The sequence below is a fragment of the Melanotaenia boesemani genome, chromosome 3 (assembly GCF_017639745.1).
Source record: "Melanotaenia boesemani isolate fMelBoe1 chromosome 3, fMelBoe1.pri, whole genome shotgun sequence".
Lineage (NCBI taxonomy): Eukaryota > Metazoa > Chordata > Actinopteri > Atheriniformes > Melanotaeniidae > Melanotaenia > Melanotaenia boesemani.
The window spans coordinates 1,736,743-1,759,995 of record NC_055684.1 but is presented as its reverse complement, the minus strand read 5'-3'; the positions used below and the strand labels follow the sequence as shown (position 1 = coordinate 1,759,995).

Genomic DNA, 23,253 nt, shown 5'->3' with positions numbered 1-23,253 from the left:
CCTTCCTTCTCCATCTTCTTCCCTTCCACCTTCATCTCCTTTCCTTCCTCCTCCATCTTCTTCCCTTCCTCCTTCATCGCCTTCCCTTCCTCCTCCATCTTCTTCCCTTCCTCCTTCATCCTCTTCCCTTCCTCCTCCATCCCCTTCCCTTCCTCCTTCATCCCCTTCCCTTTCTCCTTCATCTTCTTCCCTTCCTCCTCCATCTTCTTCCCTTCCTCCTTCATCTCCTTTCCTTCCTCCTCCATGTTCTTCCCTTCCTCCTTCATCCCCTTCCTTCCTCCTCCATCTTCTTCCCTTCCTCCTCCATCTTCTTTCCTTCCTCCTCCATCTTCTTCCCTTCCTCCTCCATCTTCTTCCCTTCCTCCTTCATCCCCTTCCCTTTCTCCTTCATCTCCTTTCCTTCCTCCTCCATCTTCTTCCCTTCCTCCTCCATCCCCTTCCCTTTCTCCTTCATCGCCTTCCCTTCCTCCTCCAGCTTCTTCCCTTTCTCCTTCATCGCCTTCCCTTCCTCCTCCATCCCCTTCCCTTCCTCCTTCATCCCCTTCCCTTTCTCCTTCATCTCCTTCCCTTCCTCCTCCATCTTCTTCCCTTCCTCCTCCATCTTCTTCCCTTCCTCCTTCATCTCCTTCCCTTCCTCCTCCATCTTCTTCCCTTCTTCCTTCATCCCCTTCTCTTCCTCCTCCATCTTCTTCCCTTCCTCCTTCATCTCCTTCCCTTCCTCCTCCATCTTCTTCCCTTCCTCCTTCATCTCTTTCCCTTCCTCCTCCATCTTCTTCCCTTCTTCCTTCATCCCCTTCCCTTCCTCCTCCATCTTCTTCCCTTCTTCCTTCATCTCATTCCCTTCCTCCTCCATCTTCTTCCCTTCCTCCTTCATCTCCTTCCCTTCCTCCTCCATCTTCTTCCCTTCTTCCTCCATCCCCTTCCCTTCCTCCTTCATCCCCTTCCCTTTCTCCTTCATCTCCTTTCCTTCCTCCTTCCTCCTCCATCCCCTTCCCTTCCTCCTCCAGCTTCTTCCCTTTCTCCTTCATCGCCTTCCCTTCCTCCTCCATCTTCTTCCCTTCCTCCTTCATCCCCTTCCCTTTCTCCTTCATCTCCTTTCCTTCCTCCTCCATCCCCTTCCCTTTCTCCTTCATCTTCTTCCCTTCCTCCTCCATCTTCTTCCCTTCCTCCTTCATCTCCTTTCCTTCCTCCATCTTCTTCCCTTCCTCCTTCATCCCCTTCCTTCCTCCTCCATCTTCTTCCCTTCCTCCTCCATCTTCTTTCCTTCCTCCTCCATCTTCTTCCCTTCCTCCTCCATCTTCTTCCCTTCCTCCTTCATCCCCTTCCCTTTCTCCTTCATCTCCTTTCCTTCCTCCTCCATCTTCTTCCCTTCCTCCTTCATCCCCTTCCCTTTCTCCTTCATCTCCTTTCCTTCCTCCTCCATCTTCTTCCCTTCCTCCTCCATCCCCTTCCCTTTCTCCTTCATCGCCTTCCCTTCCTCCTCCAGCTTCTTCCCTTTCTCCTTCCTCGCCTTCCCTTCCTCCTCCATCTTCTTCCCTTCCTCCTTCATCCTCTTCCCTTCCTCCTCCATCCCCTTCCCTTCCTCCTTCATCCCCTTCCCTTTCTCCTTCATCCCCTTCCCTTCCTCCTCCATCTTCTTCCCTTCCTCCTCCATCTTCTTCCCTTCCTCCTTCATCTCCTTTCCTTCCTCCTCCATCTTCTTCCCTTCCTCCTTCATCCCCTTCCCTTTCTCCTTCATCTCCTTCCCTTCCTCCTCCATCTTCTTCCCTTCCTCCTCCATCTTCTTCCCTTCCTCCTTCATCTCCTTCCCTTCCTCCTCCATCTTCTTCCCTTCTTCCTACATCCCCTTCTCTTCCTCCTTCATCCCCTTCCCTTTCTCCTTCATCTCCTTTCCTTTCTCCTCCATCTTCTTCCCTTCCTCCTCCATCCCCTTCCCTTTCTCCTTCATCGCCTTCCCTTCCTCCTCCATCTTCTTCCCTTCCTCCTTCATCCTCTTCCCTTCCTCCTCCATCCCCTTCCCTTCCTCCTTCATCCCCTTCCCTTTCTCCTTCATCTCCTTCCCTTCCCCCCTATCTCCTTTCCTTCCTCCTCCATCCCCTTCCCTTTCTCCTTCATCTTCTTCCCTTCCTCCTCCATCTTCTTCCCTTCCTCCTTCATCTCCTTTCCTTCCTCCTCCATCTTCTTCCCTTCCTCCTTCATCCCCTTCCTTCCTCCTCCATCTTCTTCCCTTCCTCCTCCATCTTCTTTCCTTCCTCCTCCATCTTCTTCCCTTCCTCCTTCATCCCCTTCCCTTTCTCCTTCATCTCCTTTCCTTCCTCCTCCATCTTCTTCCCTTCCTCCTTCATCCCCTTCCCTTTCTCCTTCATCTCCTTTCCTTCCTCCTCCATCTTCTTCCCTTCCTCCTCCATCCCCTTCCCTTTCTCCTTCATCTCCTTTCCTTCCTCCTCCATCTTCTTCCCTTCCTCCTCCAGCTTCTTCCCTTTCTCCTTCATCGCCTTCCCTTCCTCCTCCATCTTCTTCCCTTCCTCCTTCATCCTCTTCCCTTCCTCCTCCATCCCCTTCCCTTCCTCCTTCATCCCCTTCCCTTTCTCCTTCATCTCCTTCCCTTCCCCCCCTATCTCCTTTCCTTCCTCCTCCATCCCCTTCCCTTTCTCCTTCATCTTCTTCCCTTCCTCCTCCATCTTCTTCCCTTCCTCCTTCATCTCCTTTCCTTCCTCCTCCATCTTCTTCCCTTCCTCCTTCATCCCCTTCCTTCCTCCTCCATCTTCTTCCCTTCCTCCTCCATCTTCTTTCCTTCCTCCTCCATCTTCTTCCCTTCCTCCTTCATCCCCTTCCCTTTCTCCTTCATCTCCTTTCCTTCCTCCTCCATCTTCTTCCCTTCCTCCTTCATCCCCTTCCCTTTCTCCTTCATCTCCTTTCCTTCCTCCTCCATCTTCTTCCCTTCCTCCTCCATCCCCTTCCCTTTCTCCTTCATCGCCTTCCCTTCTTCCTCCAGCTTCTTCCCTTTCTCCTTCATTGCCTTCCCTTCCTCCTCCATCTTCTTCCCTTCCTCCTTCATCCTCTTCCCTTCCTCCTCCATCCCCTTCCCTTCCTCCTTCATCCCCTTCCCTTTCTCCTTCATCTCCTTCCCTTCCTCCTCCATCTTCTTCCCTTCTTCCTTCATCCCCTTCTCTTCCTCCTCCATCTTCTTCCCTTCCTCCTTCATCTCCTTCCCTTCCTCCTCCATCTTCTTCCCTTCCTCCTTCATCTCCTTCCCTTCCTCCTCCATCTTCTTCCCTTCTTCCTTCATCCCCTTCCCTTCCTCCTCCATCTTCTTCCCTTCCTCCTTCATCTACTTCCCTTCCTCCTCCATCTTCTTCCCTTCCTCCTTCATCTCCTTCCCTTCCTCCTTCATCCCCTTCCCTTTCTCCTTCATCTCCTTTCCTTCCTCCTCCATCTTCTTCCCTTCCTCCTTCATCCCCTTCCCTTCCTCCTCCATCTTCTTCCCTTCCTCCTCCATCTTCTTCCCTTCCTCCTCCATCTTCTTCCCTTCCTCCTCCATCTCCTTCCCTTACTCCTCCATCTTCTTCCCTTCCTCCTCCATCTTCTTCCCTTCCTCCTTCATCCCCTTCCCTTCTCCTTCATCTCCTTTCCTTCCTCCTCCATCTCCTTCCCTTCCTCCTCCATCTTCTTCCCTTCCTCCTTCATCTCCTTCCCTTCCTCCTCCATCTTCTTCCCTTCCTCCTCCATCTTCTTCCCTTCCTCCTTCATCTCCTTCCCTTCCTCCTCCATCTTCTTCCCTTCTTCCTTCATCCCCTTCTCTTCCTCCTCCATCTTCTTCCCTTCCTCCTTCATCTCCTTCCCTTGCTCCTCCATCTTCTTCCCTTCCTCCTTCATCTCCTTCCCTTCCTCCTCCATCTTCTTCCCTTCTTCCTTCATCCCCTTCCCTTCCTCCTCCATCTTCTTCCCTTCCTCCTTCATCCCCTTCCCTTCCTCCTCCATCTTCTTCCCTTCCTCCTTCATCTCCTTCCCTTCCTCCTTCATCCCCTTCCCTTTCTCCTTCATCTCCTTTCCTTCCTCCTCCATCTTCTTCCCTTCCTCCTTCATCTCCTTCCCTTCCTCCTTCATCCCCTTCCCTTTCTCCTTCATCTCCTTTCCTTCCTCCTCCATCTTCTTCCCTTCCTCCTCCATCCCCTTCCCTTCCTCCTCCATCTTCTTCCCTTTCTCCTTCATCTCCTTCCCTTCCTCCTTCATCCCCTTCCCTTTCTCCTTCATCTCCTTTCCTTCCTCCTCCATCTTCTTCCCTTCCTCCTCCATCCCCTTCCCTTTCTCCTTCATTGCCTTCCCTTCCTCCTCCAGCTTCTTCCCTTTCTCCTTCATCGCCTTCCCTTCCTCCTCCATCTTCTTCCCTTCCTCCTTCATCCTCTTCCCTTCCTCCTCCATCCCCTTCCCTTCCTCCTTCATCCCCTTCCCTTCCTCCTCCATCTTCTTCCCTTCCTCCTTAATCTCCTTTCCTTCCTCCTCCATCTTCTTCCCTTCCTCCTCCATCCCCTTCCCTTTCTCCTTCATCGCCTTCCCTTCCTCCTCCAGCTTCTTCCCTTTCTCCTTCATCGCCTTCCCTTCCTCCTCCATCTTCTTCCCTTCCTCCTCCATCCCCTTCCCTTCCTCCTTCATCCCCTTCCCTTTCTCCTTCATCTCCTTCCCTTCCTCCTCTATCTTCTTCCCTTCCTCCTCCATCTTCTTCCCTTCCTCCTTCATCTCCTTCCCTTCCTCCTCCATCTTCTTCCCTTCTTCCTTCATCCCCTTCTCTTCCTCCTCCATCTTCTTCCCTTCCTCCTTCATCTCCTTCCCTTCCTCCTTCATCCCCTTGCCCTTCCTCCTTCATCTCCTTCCCTTCCTCCTCCATCTTCTTCCCTTCCTCCTTCATCTCCTTCCCTTCCTCCTTCATCTCCTTCCCTTCCTCCTTCATCCCCTTCCCTTTCTCCTTCATCTCCTTTCCTTCCTCCTCCATCTTCTTCCCTTCCTCCTTCATCCCCTTCCCTTCCTCCTCCATCTTCTTCCCTTCCTCCTCCATCTACTTCCCTTCCTCCTCCATCTACTTCCCTTCCTCCTTCATCTCCTTCCCTTCCTCCTCCATCTTCTTCCCTTCCTCCTCCATCTTCTTCCCTTCCTCCTCCATCTTCTTCCCTTCCTCCTTCATCCCCTTCCCTTCCTCCTCCATCTTCTTCCCTTTCTCCTTCATCTCCTTCCCTTCCTCCTTCATCCCCTTCCCTTTCTCCTTCATCTCCTTCCCTTCCTCCTCCATCTTCTTCCCTTCCTCCTCCATCTTCTTCCCTTCCTCCTTCATCTCCTTCCCTTCCTCCTCCATCTTCTTCCCTTCTTCCTTCATCCCCTTCTCTTCCTCCTCCATCTTCCCTTCCTCCTTCATCTCCTTCCCTTCCTCCATCTTCCTCCTCTCCATCTTCTTCCCTTCCTCCTTCATCTCCTTCCCTTCCTCCTCCATCTTCTTCCCTTCTTCCTTCATCCCCTTCCCTTCCTCCTCCATCTTCTTCCCTTCCTCCTTCATCCCCTTCCCTTCCTCCTCCATCTTCTTCCCTTCCTCCTTCATCTCCTTCCCTTCCTCCTTCATCCCCTTCCCTTTCTCCTTCATCTCCTTTCCTTCCTCCTCCATCTTCTTCCCTTCCTCCTTCATCTCCTTCCCTTTCTCCTTCATCTCCTTTCCTTCCTCCTCCATATTCTTCCCTTCCTCCTCCATCCCCTTCCCTTCCTCCTCCATCTTCTTCCCTTCCATCTTCATCCCCTTCCCTTTCTCCTTCATCTCCTTTCCTTCTTCCTCCATCTTCTTCCCTTCCTCCTTCATCCCCTTACCTTTCTCCTTTATCTCCTTCCCTTCCTCCTCCAACTTCTTTCCTTCCTCCTCCATCTTCTTGTTAGTTGCTAAATTTGTCCCTAGAGAGGTCTAAAAGCAACAAGTTGCTAAGTTGACAGCACAGTAAACAATGGGTCCTACAGGGAGATGCTGGGCTGCCCGCTGCAGTGCCTGTTTAAAATGGGTAGAGGCGGCTGGTTTTTTCATGGCTGCAGCAGACGCCAAAGTGACATTTAAGTATTGATACCTGTGCTAATTAATATCTAACTAGATGCTAACTTTTAGAATCGATTACTAAGAATTTTGTCAACCGTAGTTCACACATGATCCTGCGTGGACAGTCAGGATGACGAGGATCTTTAGGAAGCGTCTTAAAACATGCAAGGATGTGAACTTTTCCGCTCGTGATGGAGCTGCTTCCCTCAGAAAGGAGGCCTGTTCTCGGCCTGAGTCTGGGATTTTAAGCCTGAACGAGGCTTGTTGCAAGCATTAGACAAAGAGCCGGGGCAGGCCTTTCTCTGACTTTGCATTTATCACGATAAGCTTGGCGAACCTTATCCAGACATCACTACTTAATGCACAGTCATGGATGTGGTATGTATCTTCCTCTGTGAAAAAGGTGCTCTCCAACTATTTCTCCCAACATTTGTTTGACGTGAGCTGTGAGGTCTCTGTCAGAGAGATCTGTTCTTTAATTCCTGGAGTCTAATGGACACCTCGGCTGGTCTTTACAACCTTTTAATCATGCACTGCCGCTCAGATACAGAGGAGCCAAAGTATTTGCAAAGCAAAGGTTAAAGCACTAAAGGGCAGCAAGAAAGGAAAAGTAGATTTCTTTTAGAGAAAGACCTTAATGCGACATTTTCTGCATGTGCTGGATGATGGTTGTTGCATTTTCCTGCTTAAGTTTTATCCATAAAGTAAAATCTGTTCTCATGTTGGGACGTTTTCTGTCAGTATGAACCTCTTTTTCTGTGTTTTGTTTTCTACAGGCTGGAAAACTGGCTGTAGATCGAGGATGGGCCATAAATGTTGGTAAGTGAGTGGATTCTGTTTACCTTCAATCCAGGAAAATGGTCCGGACCTTCGTCTTTGTTCTGCCTTGTTTCCTGTTTAATACATGTTGAGGTATGAATTCTGCCTGAAGTCCAGTGGGAAAGTTTTTTCATATAAAGAGAAATGAAAGAGAGTTTTGGGAGGTACTGAGTCAGTACTGGCCTGTTCCAGAGGCCAAGCGTCAGACAGATCTGCAGTTATCCCAGCAGGGGAAACGGAGCAGTGGCATCCCGCGGGTGTTTAGAGGACACCAGCAACATGAGTTTAGGTATGTGGTAATAAAAAGTCAGATGTGTGCATTTTTTTCATCCTTACACTCGGAGTTCTATGTTCCTGCATAAAAGGGAAAAGTTTAGGGAGGAATGAAAACTGGAGGAACATCAGGAAGACCAGGATGAGAGGTCAAAATCAGCTTCCAGCCAATAGCAGCGTGCATGTGGTCACTATGGAAACAGGCCCTGCCTTTATTGTCAGGGGTTAGGCCCCAAGCTAACAGGCAGGGCTCCAGACTGGACTGCACTGGTTGAACTGGTGCACCCCGGTGTTCCCAGTGTTGCTCCAATCATTACCCGCAGTCACTGATGCTTGTTTAAATGACTGAGAACCAGAATGAGGACGTTTGTCTGAGGAACAAATGCTCAGAACATAAAAACCGTACTTCACTGAGCTGAATGAAACAAGTTTTTACTCTGAAATGGATCATGAGGCTAATTCTGGAAGAATTCCCTCTGAATTTGTTGAATCTTTTTAATGAGAATTTCCTACCTGGACTAAATCAGCTCCTCTTCGGATGTTTTATATACCACTTTTTTATTTATTTATTTTTTAATCCTCAGCAGCTCCGCTATCAGTAGTTCCATCCACCAGGATTCATATCTATTTTCCAGGATCTTCTCCACCTGGACAGGTCACCAGTCCAGGGTCTGGATCCAGTCCCAGAGGTTACTGGTCTGCCACTGGTCTGCATCCTGGACTGGTCACCAGTCCAGGGTCTGGATCCAGTCCCAGAGGCTACTGGTCTGCTACTGGTCTGCATCCTGGACTGGTGACCAGTCCAGGGTCTGGATCCAGTCCCAGAGGCTATTGGTCTGCTACTGGTCTGCATCCTGGACTGGTCACCAGTCCAGGGTCTGGATCCAGTCCCAGAGGCTACTGGTCTGCTACTGGTCTGCATCCTGGACTGGTCACCAGTCCAGGGTCTGGATCCAGTCCCAGAGGCTACTGGTCTGCATCCTGGACTGGTCACCCGTCCATCACAGACCTTCATGTCTATCATTGCTGCATAAATGTGACTCCATTAGCGACTGATGATGTGACAGCGGTATGAAAGGTCTGTTATTACCTAACAAGAGAAAAAGCCCATAGATCAGAGATGTCACTGCTTTTTATTAACATCATGTTGTCTCAGCTGGAATCGGCCTTCTCTGGATTCCTGCTTTTCTTCTTCAGTCCCAGGACGGTTTTCATTGTTTTCCACTTTGAGGACTTCCTGGTTGTTGCTGGAAGACTTCCTTCAAGGGCAGCCACTTCTTCCTGGAGCTCAGGAACGGGGTCGGTTTCTGGCTCTGAACTCTCAGCGGGCGGCTCGGGCGACCTCCTCTCTGAGACGCTGCGTGGCTGGTCCTGCAGCTGGTCTCTGATGGGCTGCAGATCTGTTGACGGCCTCTCTGCGTGGAATCTGCTCTCCTGCTTCACGTGTCTCTGGAGTTGCTCTAGTTCTTGTTGAAGAGCTGAACTCTTCTCTTTCTCCAGCTCGTAAGCAGCTTTTAGCTCTTTCTCTGCCCTCAGAAACTCTAAGACCTGCTTCATATCTGACACATCGTTCTGTATCTTGTGCAGCTGTTGACCAAACCTGGCTGCGTTGCCGCGGAGCCTCTGTGGAGCCACCGTGCCATGCATCTGGTCTAGTCTTTGTTGAAGTGCATCACGGTCTCCTCTGGCTCTCTGCAGAGCTTTGTCCAGGCTTTCCATCTTCAGATGGAGCTGCTCTGTTTTGGCTTGCTGTTCTTCCAGCTTGGCAGCGAGGTCTCTGGTCTGGTTGCTGGTGTGAGCTTTAGCACTCTGGAGTTGAACCTTCAGCTCCTCTACTTGTGAAAGCAGCAGCTTTTTCTCTTTGTCGGAGTCGTGCAGCAGCCGGGCGAATTTGTAGAGGGACAAACGCCGCTGCTGGTCGGGATCCTGTTTCATCTCCTCCATTTCTGCTGGTAGGTTTGCCTCGCTCTCTTGTTTCTGACAGCTCTGTCTGAGAGGTTTGTTTACCGCTGCTTTGTTTCTACGGAAACAGCAGAAATGGAACTTCTTGTGCAATCTCTGCATTCTATTTGCATTTTTTGAGTGAAAACCACAGTGATATGAAGCATTTTACAAAATAAAAGATATTATTAATAATAATATAATATAATAATAGAAAAATCACCAAGTTGTTTGTGCTGTTGTTGCCATGACAACAATAAATATATTAAGGTAGTGTGTCGGCTACGGATTGTCCTACGTAGTCTACACACTCTGACGTCCGCTCAACGTTCGTGAAATGGGACAGCCTACCTAGCCAACAAGAATTTCCCACAGCAGCAACGTAGGACGTTTAAACGCTTAAACCTCTGAAATGACTTTTGCATCATAGGACACGTTAGTGAGCGTTAACACCAACCGGTAATAATGTAAAAAAAAAACGCTCTGGTTTCCAGCCGGCAGACTCCTCACTGGTCCCTTAAACTTCCACAAATATCAACTTTTACAGAATTTTAATGTCACCATTTAACAAACATGTTTTTAACGTACTTAGTTTTGTCATGTTCCTTTTGAAGCGTATTTAAAATAAAACCTACTCTTCTGAGCTCGGTTGCTGATTCGCCACCGTCTTGTGCGCAATGAATTCTGGGAAAAGAGACTGCGAAGAATGCATCACCAGCAGCCTTTGTTTGAGGCCAAACGAAGGGCGGGTTTGTAGGCGGGATTCGGAGGCTCTGGGTTTGGGACAGTGCTTGGCACCATGGCGACGGTGTAGCCACGCTTCATCGTGTGCAGACCCTGACCCTTACACCATTCGCCTCAACAAGGGGCGGCGTGGCTCAGTGGGTAGGGTGGTCGTCTTGTAGCCTGAGGGTTGGGTTAGGGTTGCTCCTGATGGCTCATCTGGCTGATGGGAGAGGATGCAGAGGTTATCCTTCAGGGATCGGCATGATGCTTTTTACAGCACCGAGACAACAGAAGAAAAAAGTACTTTATCTGCAGCTCAGTTTAGACCCCAGACCCAGACCCAGATCCTAGACTCAGACACTAGACTCAGACCCCAGACCCAGACCCTAGATTCAGACCCTAGACCCTAGACCCAGACCCTAGACTCAGACCCTAGATTCAGACCCTAGAGCCAGACTCTGTTTCATGTTGCTAGCGGAGATTTGACAGAAAAGTATTGATCTGAGCATAAAACTGAGATGAACAAGTGCTGCGTTCCTTTCCATGTGCTAAAATTTCTATTAAAAGGGTGGAAGTTGAATTTGTAGGTATTTACTGTAATAAATAGATGCTATTTATTTCAGATTCATACTTCTTTTTCATTTAATTCTTCAGTTAAACTGAGGTCATGGTGTTTGGAGCCAAAGAGAAAATTTAAGGTCACCACAGAGCTTCAGTCTATACACCTAAAAACCACCAACCAGGCCAGAAATCTGGGTGTAGTGATGGACTCAGACCTTAACTTTGAGAACCACATGAAGGGAACCACAAAGTCAGCCTACTATCACCTTAAGAACATATCAAGGGTAAAAGATGTGATGTCTCAGCAGGACCTGGAAAAACTAGTCCAGCTTCCATCTTTAGTCGGCTTGATTATTGTAACAGTGTTTTTACAGGTTCTACCTAAAACATCAGTCAGACACCTGCAGCTGATCCAGAACTCTGCTGCTCCAGTCCTCACTAAGACCAAGAAAGTGGACCACATCAGTCCAGCTTTACACTGGCTGCCGGTTCGTCAGAGGATAGACTTTAAAGTTCTGCTGCTGGTCTAGAAAGCTCTGAATGGTTTAAGACCAACATACATCAGAGACCTCTTGACCCAGTATGAACCTACCAGAACCCTCAGGTCATCTGGTTCCAGTTTCTTATCAGTTCCAGAGTCAGAACCAGACATGGAGAAGCTGCATTCAGCTTCTATGCTCCACATGTCTGGAACAAACTCCCAGAAAGCCTCAGATCAGCTGAAACCCTCAGTTTATTTAGATCCAGGTTAAAGACCCACCTGTTCTCTGCTGCATGGACTGGTTTTTATTTAGAGTCCAGATCTGGATCTGGTTCTTTAAGCTGGAATCATGTTTTAATATTGTCTTTACCCACACCGGAACTTTATTTCTTGCATTTTATCCATGTTAGCCTTTTCTTTCTGTTTTTATTTAATTGCATTTCTTTTAATCTTTGTTTTTAATGCACTCGTATTGCTTCCTGCACCTGCTGTAATATTTTATGTAAAGCACTTTGAATTGTCTTTTACATGAAATGTTCTATACAAATAAATTGCCTTGCGTTGCCTATTTTGTATAAAAAGGCTCAAACAAACAACAGAAATCAGACCCTTAAGCATATAAAACTTTGAGTTCCCATCCAGTCTAAACATCAGTGGTGGTGATAAATCTCCTTTACACTGAAGCTGCCACCACTTAATAATAGATAATATTTACATCTGGAGCTAAGTGGCTCTGTGTCAGGGCTGAAGGAACAGGCTTATTCTTCTGTCTTTTCAGTCGTCAGTCGTATCCGGTGGAACTTGGACAGGTTGAATTTCTGATGTGGAACATGACATAAAAGTTTGAGAAGAACTTGCCCGATCAGAAAGGATGCTGAAAAGCTTTCTGAGTCAGGATCATGAACAGTCTGCCTCTCCCTCCTACATGATTACCCTCCTCTTATCTTAATTTAGCTCGCTCTTTATTATCACTTCAGCATAATGACAATGAAACAAAAGAGTTTTGCCTTTTTTTGTTTGTGGCAGCACATACGATGATGTCACTGCTATATGCACACAAACAATAAACAATGTTGAACCCGGTAGTGTTTGGAAACATTTTGCTAAATGCTAGATAAGCTAATGAGCAGTGAGCGTTTAATTGTTTTTCTTATTATTATTATCATATTTGTGAGAAATGCAGTATTATTTATGTCCGTTGGCTTTGTTACATTTAAAATGGCTAAACTTGTGAAGTTATTGTTTGCTACAGCCCTCGCCACCATCAGTGACTTGGCTGGTGGAGTCAAAGGTTTTTGGCTGAGAAATCTGGGTCATCATTTATTTCTGTGCCAAGCAGGGAACAGAAAATGCAGCATCAGTTTTTACTTTGGATTATTCATCACAATGTTGATGAATCAGGTAAGAAGATGGTTCGCCATCAGTCAACATGTTTTTAGAAACACGGCTCTAAACCCAGCCATCAGTTTTTATTTATTTTCAGCTCTTAGCTGTAGTTGAATAAAAGCGGAGGAACTTTAACCTGAATAAATGCTCGTCTTGTAAACTGTCCATGTTTCCTGCTGCTCATCGTGCATTTCACTTGTAAATGGACAATCCTTTTTCTGCTGTCCGTGCACATGGATTGGCTGGCTAACAGCCAGCGTTTTTCTGAGGCGTGATGGAGTAAACAGCTTTTTTAACCCATCAGTTCAGGAGGCTGTGAATAATAGACTCCTTTAATGTGCCTGGCTGGTCTAACGACCGGGGGATCCTCTGTTTTCCAGGGGGAGGCTTCCATCACTGCTCCAGTGACAAGGGAGGGGGCTTCTGTGCCTACGCCGACATAACCCTGGCCATCAAGGTATGATAATCTATGCGTGTTGCCATGGAAACAGAAGCCTGATTGTTAATCATTTTGATCAGAGTGAAAATATTAAAAGAAAACAGAATACTTTGCCAAAACTCTCTTTATAGCATCCACCCCACCTCGCAGTTAGATACTTTAGTCTGAATTACAGTTATAGTCCTGATATGATCAATTCTCTGGATAAGGAGTAAGATCTTTGAAGATAATCACAAATTCTGCTGTGATTCAGGATCCAGAGATCAATATGAGACAATATCACAGCTGATTTAACACAACTACTTCCTGATGTGTAAAAAACAGACGGATCCACATTCTGGATATTGAAATGTTCCCATTATGGAAAGAAAACTGAAAGAATAAATTTCTCTTTATAAACGTCCTCCTGTTTAGAGTCACAGACCAGTTATTTTTACTACGTAGTTACACGGCTCTACATGAACATTAGTGATGAATCTACAGTTTGGCCAGGTGGATTCGTCAAGTTTCCAACCAGTCAGAATTTCCAGGGAAGATAATCCAGATTATCAGTGTAACTGAACCCATTTCATTATTCTTCTTTCTTTTAATTGCTTTTATTTACATGTTTTCATGAAAATGCTGAAAAACATTTTCTCAACGTTCTCTTTTCTAACAAGGAAAGCAAGGCAGTTGATTTGTACAGCGCATTTCATGTACAGGACAACTCAAAGGCATTACATAAGACAAACACATTACAGATATTTAGAATAGTAAAACAAAGGCATTACAGATATAAAGGCATTACAGATGTTTAGAAATAGTAAAACAAAGGCATTACAGATGTTTAGAAATAGTAAAACAAAGGCATTACAGATGTTTAGAAATAGTAAAACAAAGGCATTACAGATGTTTAGAAATACTAAAACAAAGGCATTACAGATGTTTAGAAATAGTAAAACGAAGGCATTACAGATGTTTAGAAATAGTAAAACAAATGCATTACAGATGTATAGAAATAGTAAAACAAAGGCATTACAGATGTTTAGAAATAGTAAAACAAAGGCATTACAGATATTTAGAATAGTAAAACAAAGGCATTACAGATGTTTAGAAATAGTAAAACAAAGGCATTACACATGTTTAGAAATAGTAAAACGAAGGCATTACAGATGTTTAGAAATAGTAAGACAAAGGCATTACAGATGTTTAGAATAGTAAAACAAAGGCATTACAGATGTTTAGAAATAGTAAAACAAAGGCATTACAGATATTTAGAAATAGTAAAACAAAGGCATTACAGATATTTAGAATAGTAAAACGAAGGCATTACAGATATTTAGAATAGTAAAACAAAGGCATTACAGATGTTTAGAATAGTAAAACGAAGGCATTACAGATGTTTAGAAATAGTAAGACAAAGGCATTACAGATGTTTAGAATAGTAAAACAAAGGCATTACAGATGTTTAGAAATAGTAAAACAAAGGCATTACAGATATTTAGAAATAGTAAAACAAAGGCATTACAGATATTTAGAATAGTAAAACAAAGGCATTACAGATATAAAGGCATTACAGATATTTAGAAATAGTAAAACAAAGGCATTACAGATGTTTAGAAATAGTAAAACAAAGGCATTACAGATGTTTAGAAATAGTAAAACAAAGGCATTACAGATATTTAGAATAGTAAAACAAAGGCATTACAGATGTTTAGAAATAGTAAAACAAAGGCATTACATATATAAAGGCATTACAAATATTTAGAATAGTAAAACGAAGGCATTACAGATTTTTAGAATAGTAAAACGAAGGCATTACAGATGTTTAGAAATAGTAAAACAAAGGCATTACAGATGTTTAGAATAGTAAAACAAAGGCATTACAGATGTTTAGAAATAGTAAAACAAAGGCATTACAGATATTTAGAAATAGTAAAACAAAGGCATTACAGATATTTAGAATAGTAAAACAAAGGCATTACAGATGTTTAGAAATAGTAAAACAAAGGCATTACAGATATTTAGAATAGTAAAACAAAGGCATTACAGATATAAAGGCATTACAGATATTTAGAAATAGTAAAACAAAGGCATTACAGATGTTTAGAAATAGTAAAACAAAGGCATTACAGATGTTTAGAAATAGTAAAACAAAGGCATTACAGATGTTTAGAAATAGTATAACAAAGGCATTACAGATGTTTAGAAATAGTAAAACAATGGCATTACAGATATTTAGAAATACTAAAACAAAGGCATTACAGATATTTAGAAATAGTAAAACAAAGGCATTACAGATATTTAGAATAGTAAAACGAAGGCATTACAGATATTTAGAATAGTAAAACAAAGGCATTACAGATGTTTAGAATAGTAAAACGAAGGCATTACAGATGTTTAGAAATAGTAAGACAAAGGCATTACAGATGTTTAGAATAGTAAAACAAAGGCATTACAGATGTTTAGAAATAGTAAAACAAAGGCATTACAGATATTTAGAAATAGTAAAACAAAGGCATTACAGATATTTAGAATAGTAAAACAAAGGCATTACAGATATAAAGGCATTACAGATATTTAGAAATAGTAAAACAAAGGCATTACAGATGTTTAGAAATAGTAAAACAAAGGCATTACAGATGTTTAGAAATAGTAAAACAAAGGCATTACAGATATTTAGAATAGTAAAACAAAGGCATTACAGATGTTTAGAAATAGTAAAACAAAGGCATTACATATATAAAGGCATTACAGATATTTAGAATAGTAAAACGAAGGCATTACAGATGTTTAGAATAGTAAAACGAAGGCATTACAGATGTTTAGAAATAGTAAAACAAAGGCATTACAGATGTTTAGAATAGTAAAACAAAGGCATTACAGATGTTTAGAAATAGTAAAACAAAGGCATTACAGATATTTAGAAATAGTAAAACAAAGGCATTACAGATATTTAGAATAGTAAAACAAAGGCATTACAGATGTTTAGAAATAGTAAAACAAAGGCATTACAGATATTTAGAATAGTAAAACAAAGGCATTACAGATATAAAGGCATTACAGATATTTAGAAATAGTAAAACAAAGGCATTACAGATATTTAGAAATAGTAAAACAAAGGCATTACAGATATTTAGAATAGTAAAACAAAGGCATTACAGATATAAAGGCATTACAGATATTTAGAAATAGTAAAACAAAGGCATTACAGATGTTTAGAAATAGTAAAACAAAGGCATTACAGATATTTAGAATAGTAAAACAAAGGCATTACAGATGTTTAGAAATAGTAAAACAAAGGCATTACAGATGTTTAGAAATAGTAAAACAAAGGCATTACAGATATTTTAGAATAGTAAAACAAAGGCATTACAGATATAAAGGCATTACAGATATTTAGAAATAGTAAAACAAAGGCATTACAGATGTTTAGAAATAGTAAAACAAAGGCATTACAGATGTTTAGAAATAGTAAAACAAAGGCATTACAGATATTTAGAAATAGTATAACAAAGGCATTACAGATATTTAGAAATAGTATAACAAAGGCATTACAGATATTTAGAAATAGTAAAACAAAGGCATTACAGATGTTTAGAAATAGTAAAACAAAGGCATTACAGATGTTTAGAAATAGTAAAACAAAGGCATTACAGATAGTTAGAAATAGTAAAACAAAGGCATTACAGATGTTTAGAGATAGTAAAACAAAGGCATTACAGATATTTAGAAATTGTAAAACAAAGGCATTACAGATGTTTAGAAATAGAAAAACAAAGGCATTACAGATGTTTAGAAATAGTAAAACAAAGGCATTACAGATATTTAAAATAGTAAAACAAAGGCATTACAGATGTTTAGACATAGTAAAACAAAGGCATTACAGATATTTAGAAATAGTAAAACAAAGGCATTACAGATATTTAGAATAGTAAAACAAAGGCATTACAGATGTTTAGAAATACTAAAACAAAGGCATTACAGATATTTAGAAATAGTAAAACAAAGGCATTACAGATGTTTAGAAATAGTAAAACAAAGGCATTACAGATATTTAGAAATAGTATAACAAAGGCATTACAGATGTTTAGAATAGTAAAACAAAGGCATTACAGATATAAAGGCATTACAGATATTTAGAATAGTAAAACAAAGGCATTACAGATAAAAAAGGCATTACAGATATTTAGAATAGTAAAACAAAGGCATTACAGATATACAGGCATTACAGATATTTAGAATAGTAAAACAAAGGCATTACAGATATTTAGAAATAGTAAAACAAAGGCATTACAGATATTTAGAAATAGTAAAACAAAGGCATTACAGATGTTTAGAATAGTAAAACGAAGGCATTACAGATGTTTAGAAATAGTAAAACAAAGGCATTACAGATGTTTAGAATAGTAAAACAAAGGCATTACAGATGTTTAGAAATAGTAAAACAAAGGCATTACAGATGTTTAGAAATAGTAAAACAAAGGCATTACAGATGTTTAGAAATAGTAAAACAAAGGCATTACAGATATTTAGAAATAGTAAAACAAAGGCATTACAGATGTTTAGAAATAGTAAAACAAATGCATTGCAGATGTTTAGAAAAAGTAAAACAAATGCTTTACAGATGTTTAGAAATAGTAAAACAAAGGCATTACAGATATTTAGAATTGTAAAACAAAGGCATTACAGATGTTTAGCAATAGTAAAACAAATGCATTACAGATGTTTAGAAATAGTAAAACAAAGGCATTACAGATATTTAGAATTGTAAAACAAAGGCATTACAGATGTTTAGCAATAGTGAAACAAAGGCATTACAGATGTTTAGAAAAAGTAAAACAAATGCATTACAGATGTTTAGAAATAGTAAAACAAAGGCATTACAGATATTTAGAATAGTAAAACAAAGGCATTACAGATGTTTAGAAATACTAAAACAAAGGCATTACAGATGTTTAGAAATAGTAAAACAAAGGCATTACAGATGTTTAGAAATAGTAAAACAAAGGCATTACAGATGTATAGAAATAGTAAAACAAAGGAATTACAGATGTTTAGAATAGTAAAACAAAGGCATTACAGATATTTAGAAATAGTAAAACAAAGGCATTACAGATATTTAGAATAGTAAAACAAAGGCATTACAGATGTTTAGAAATAGTAAAACAAAGGCATTACAGATGTTTAGAAATAGTAAAGCAAAGGCATTACAGATGTTTAGAAATAGTAAAACAAAGGCATTACAGATATTTAAAATAGTAAAACAAAGGCATTACAGATGTTTAGAAATACTAAAACAAAGGCATTACAGATATTTAGAAATAGTAAAACAAAGGCATTACAGATGTTTAGAAATAGTAAAACAAAGGCATTACAGATGTTTAGAAATAGTAAAACAAAGGCATTACAGATATTTAGAAATAGTAAAACAAAGGCATTACAGATGTTTAGAATAGTAAAACAAAGGCATTACAGATATAAAGGCATTACAGATATTTAGAATAGTAAAACAAAGGCATTACAGATAAAAAAGGCATTAGATATTTAGAATAGTAAAACAAAGGCATTACAGATATACAGGCATTACAGATATTTAGAATAGTAAAACAAAGGCATTACAGATATTTAGAAATAGTAAAACAAAGGCATTACAAGTGTTTAGAAATAGTTAAACAAAGGCATTACAGATATAAAGGCATTACAGATATTTAGAAATAGTAAAACAAAGGCATTACAGATATTTAGAAATAGTAAAACAAAGGCATTACAGATGTTTAGAATAGTAAAACGAAGGCATTACAGATGTTTAGAAATAGTAAAACAAAGGCATTACAGATGTTTAGAATAGTAAAACAAAGGCATTACAGATGTTTAGAAATAGTAAAACAAAGGCATTACAGATGTTTAGAAATAGTAAAACAAAGGCATTACAGATGTTTAGAAATAGTAAAACAAATGCATTACAGATATTTAGAATAGTAAAACAAAGGCATTACAGATGTTTAGAAATAGTAAAACAAAGGCATTACAGATGTTTAGAAATAGTAAAACAAAGGCATTACAGATGTTTAGAAATAGTAAAACAAATGCATTGCAGATGTTTAGAAATAGTAAAACAAAGGCATTACAGATATTTAGAATAGTAAAACAAAGGCATTACAGATGTTTAGAAATACTAAAACAAAGGCATTACAGATGTTTAGAAATAGTAAAACAAAGGCATTACAGATGTTTAGAAATAGTAAAACAAAGGCATTACAGATGTTTAGAAATAGTAAAACAAAGGCATTACAGACGTATAGAAATAGTAAAACAAAGGAATTACAGATATAAAGGCATTACAGATATTTAGAATAGTAAAACAAAGGCATTACAGATGTTTAGAAATAGTAAAACAAAGGCATTACAGATGTTTAGAAAAAGTAAAACAAAGGCATTACAGATATTTAAAATAGTAAAACAAAGGCATTACAGATGTTTAGACATAGTAAAACAAAGGCATTACAGATATTTAGAAATAGTAAAACAAAGGCATTACAGATATTTAGAATAGTAAAACAAAGGCATTACAGATGTTTAGAAATACTAAAACAAAGGCATTACAGATATTTAGAAATAGTAAAACAAAGGCATTACAGATGTTTAGAAATAGTAAAACAAAGGCATTACAGATGTTTAGAAATAGTAAAACAAAGGCATTACAGATATTTAGAAATAGTAAAACAAAGGCATTACAGATGTTTAGAATAGTAAAACAAAGGCATTACAGATATAAAGGCATGACAGATATTTAGAATAGTAAAACAAAGGCATTACAGATATACAGGCATTACAGATATTTAGAATAGTAAAACAAAGGCATTACAGATATTTAGAAATAGTAAAACAAAGGCATTACAAGTGTTTAGAAATAGTTAAACAAAGGCATTACAGATATAAAGGCATTACAGATATTTAGAATAGTAAAACAAAGGCATTACAGATATTTAGAAATAGTAAAACAAAGGCATTACAGATATTTAGAAATAGTAAAACAAAGGCATTACAGATGTTTAGAATAGTAAAACGAAGGCATTACAGATGTTTAGAAATAGTAAAACAAAGGCATTTCAGATGTTTAGAATAGTAAAACAAAGGCATTACAGATGTTTAGAAATAGTAAAACAAAGGCATTACAGATGTTTAGAAATAGTAAAACAAAGGCATTACAGATATTTAGAATAGTAAAACAAAGGCATTACAGATATTTAGAAATAGTAAAACAAAGGCATTACAGATGTTTAGAAATAGTAAAACAAATGCATTGCAGATGTTTAGAAAAAGTAAAACAAATGCATTACAGATGTTTAGAAATAGTAAAACAAAGGCATTACAGATGTTTAGAAATAGTAAAACAAAGGCATTACAGATGTTTAGAATAGTAAAACAAAGGCATTACAGATGTTTAGAAATAGTAAAACAAAGGCATTACAGATGTTTAGAAATAGTAAAACAAAGGCATTACAGATATTTAGAAATAGTAAAACAAAGGCATTACAGATGTTTAGAAATAGTAAAACAAATGCATTGCAGATGTTTAGAAAAAGTAAAACAAATGCATTACAGATGTTTAGAAATAGTAAAACAAAGGCATTACAGATGTTTAGAAATACTAAAACAAAGGCATTACAAGTGTTTAGAAATAGTGAAACGAAGGCTTTACAGATGTTTAGAATAGTAAAACAAAGGCATTACAGATATAAAGGCATGACAGATATTTAGAATAGTAAAACAAAGGCATTACAGATAAAAAAGGCATTACAGATATTTAGAATAGTAAAACAAAGGCATTACAGATATACAGGCATTACAGATATTTAGAATAGTAAAACAAAGGCATTACAGATGTTTAGAAATAGTAAAACAAAGGCATTACAAGTGTTTAGAAATAGTTAAACAAAGGCATTACAGATATAAAGGCATTACAGATATTTAGAAATAGTAAAACAAAGGCATTACAGATGTTTAGAATAGTAAAACGAAGGCATTACAGATGTTTAGAAATAGTAAAACAAAGGCATTACAGATGTTTAGAATAGTAAAACAAAGGCATTACAGATGTTTAGAAATAGTAAAACAAAGGCATTACAGATGTTTAGAAATAGTAAAACAAAGGCATTACAGATGTTTAGAAATAGTAAAACAAAGGCATTACAGATATTTAGAAATAGTAAAACAAAGGCATTACAGATGTTTAGAAATAGTAAAAACAAATGCATTGCAGATGTTTAGAAAAAGTAAAACAAATGCATTACAGATGTTTGGAAATAGTAAAACAAAGGCATTACAGATGTTTAGAATATGTAAAACAAAGGCATTACAGATGTTTAGCAATAGTGAAACAAGGCATTACAGATGTTTAGAAATAGTAAAACAAAGGCATTACAGATGTTTATGAAATAGTAAAACAAATGCATTGCAGATGTTTAGAAAAAGTAAAACAAATGCATTACAGATGTTTAGAAATAGTAAAACAAAGGCATACAGATATTTAGAATAGTAAAACGAAGAGGTCATTACAGATAGTTTAGAAATAGCTAAAAGCAAAGGGCATTACAGATATTAAAGGTTCGATTACAGATATTTTAAGATAGAAAACAAAGAGGCAGTAACAGATAATAAAAGGCATTAGATATTTAGGGAATTAGTAAGAAGCGAAGAGGCATTACAGATATATCAGCATTGCAGATATTTAAGATTAGTGAAAATCAAAGGTCATTATAAAAACAGATATTTTAGAAATAGTAAAAGCAAGGCATTACAGAGTGTTTAGTAAATAGTTAAACAAGGCTGATTTTACAAGATATAAGGGCATTAGCAGATATTTAGAAATAGTAAAACAAAGGCATTACAGATATTTAGTAATAGTAAACAAGGCATTACAGATGTTTATAATAGTAAAACGAAGCATTATTACAATGTGTTTTAGAAATAGTATCAACAAAGCATTACAGATGTTTAGAATAGTAAAGACAAAGGCGATTACAGGATGTTTTAGATGTAAGTAAAACAAAGGCATTAAGCAGTATATAGAAAAGGGCATGACAGATATAGTTAAAGAACAATAAGGCATACAGATATTTAGGAATATAGTAAAACAAAGGCATTACAGATATTTAGAAATAGTAAAACAAATGCCATTACAGATATTTAGAATAGTAAACAAAGGCATTACAGATATAAAGGCATTAAGATATTTAGAAAGTAAAACAAGGCATTACAGATATTTAGAAATAGTAAAACAAAGGCATTACAGATGTTTAGAATAGTAAAACGAAGGCAATTTACAGCTATGTTTAGAAATAGTCAAAACAAAGCATTACAGATATTTAGAATAGTAAAACAAAGGCATACAGATGATTTAGAAATAGTAAAACAAAGGCATTACAGATGTTTAGAAATAGTAAAACAAAGGCATTACAGATGTTTAGAAATAGTAAAACAAAGGCATTACAGATGTTTAGAAATAGTAAAACAAATGCATTACAGATGTTTAGAAATAGTAAAACAAATGCATTACAGATGTTTAGAAATAGAAAAACAAAGGCATTACGATGTGTAGAAATAGTAAAAACAAGGCATTACAGATGTTTAGAAATAGTAAAACAAAGGCATTACAGATATTTAGAATAGTAAAACAAAGGCATTACAGATGTTTAGACATAGTAAAAAACAAAGGCAGTTAACAGATATTTAGAATAGTAAAACAAAGGCATTACAGATGTTTAGAAATAGTAAAACAAATGCATTGCAGATGTTTAGAAAAAGTAAAACAAATGCATTACAGATGTTTAGAAATAGTAAAACAAAGGCATTACAGATGTTTAGAAATAGTAAAACAAAGGCATTAACAAGTGCTTTAGAAATAGTGGAAACGAAGGCTTTACAGATGTTTAGAATAGTAAAACAAAAGGCATTACAGATATAAAGGCATGACAGATATTTAGAATAGTAAAACAAAGGCATTACAGATATAAAAAGGCATTACAGATATTTAGAATAGTAAAACAAAGGCATTACAGATATACAGGCATTACAGATATTTAGAAATAGTAAAACAAAGGCATTACAGATGTTTAGAAATAGTAAAACAAAGGCATTACAAGTGTTTAGAAATAGTTAAACAAAGGCATTACAGATATAAAGCATTACAGATATTTAGAAATAGTAAAACCAAGGCCATTACAGATGTTTTAGAATAGTAAAACGAAGGCATTACAGATGTTAGAAATAGTAAAACAGAAGGGCATTACAGATGGTTAGAATAGTAAAACAAAGGCATTACAGATGTTTAGAAATAAATAAAACAAAGGCAATTAAAGATGGTTGAGAAATAGTAGAACCAAAGGGCTAGTATCAGATGTGTTAGAAATAAGTAAACAAAGGCAGATTACAGATATATTAGGAAATAGTAAGAACAGAAGGCATTACGAGATGGGTTTAGAAATAGTAAAGACAAATGCATTGCGATGTTTAGAAAAAGTAAACAAATGCACTTACAGATGTTTTAGCAATAGTAAAACAAATGCATTACAGATATTA

At 38.9% G+C, this 23,253-nt stretch overlaps 1 protein-coding gene across 1 annotated transcript in view; it reads left to right on the top strand.

Annotated features, from left to right (window-relative positions):
• The window catches only part of LOC121636366 (histone deacetylase 11-like), a 70,793-nt gene that overhangs the window by 30,132 nt on the left and 17,408 nt on the right, over positions 1–23,253 (top strand). The window contains exons 6-7 of the mRNA XM_041979828.1: positions 6,841–6,883; positions 12,632–12,708. Of these exons, the coding sequence (XP_041835762.1) occupies positions 6,841–6,883; positions 12,632–12,708 (120 nt within the window). The remainder of the gene's footprint in view (positions 1–6,840; positions 6,884–12,631; positions 12,709–23,253) is intronic.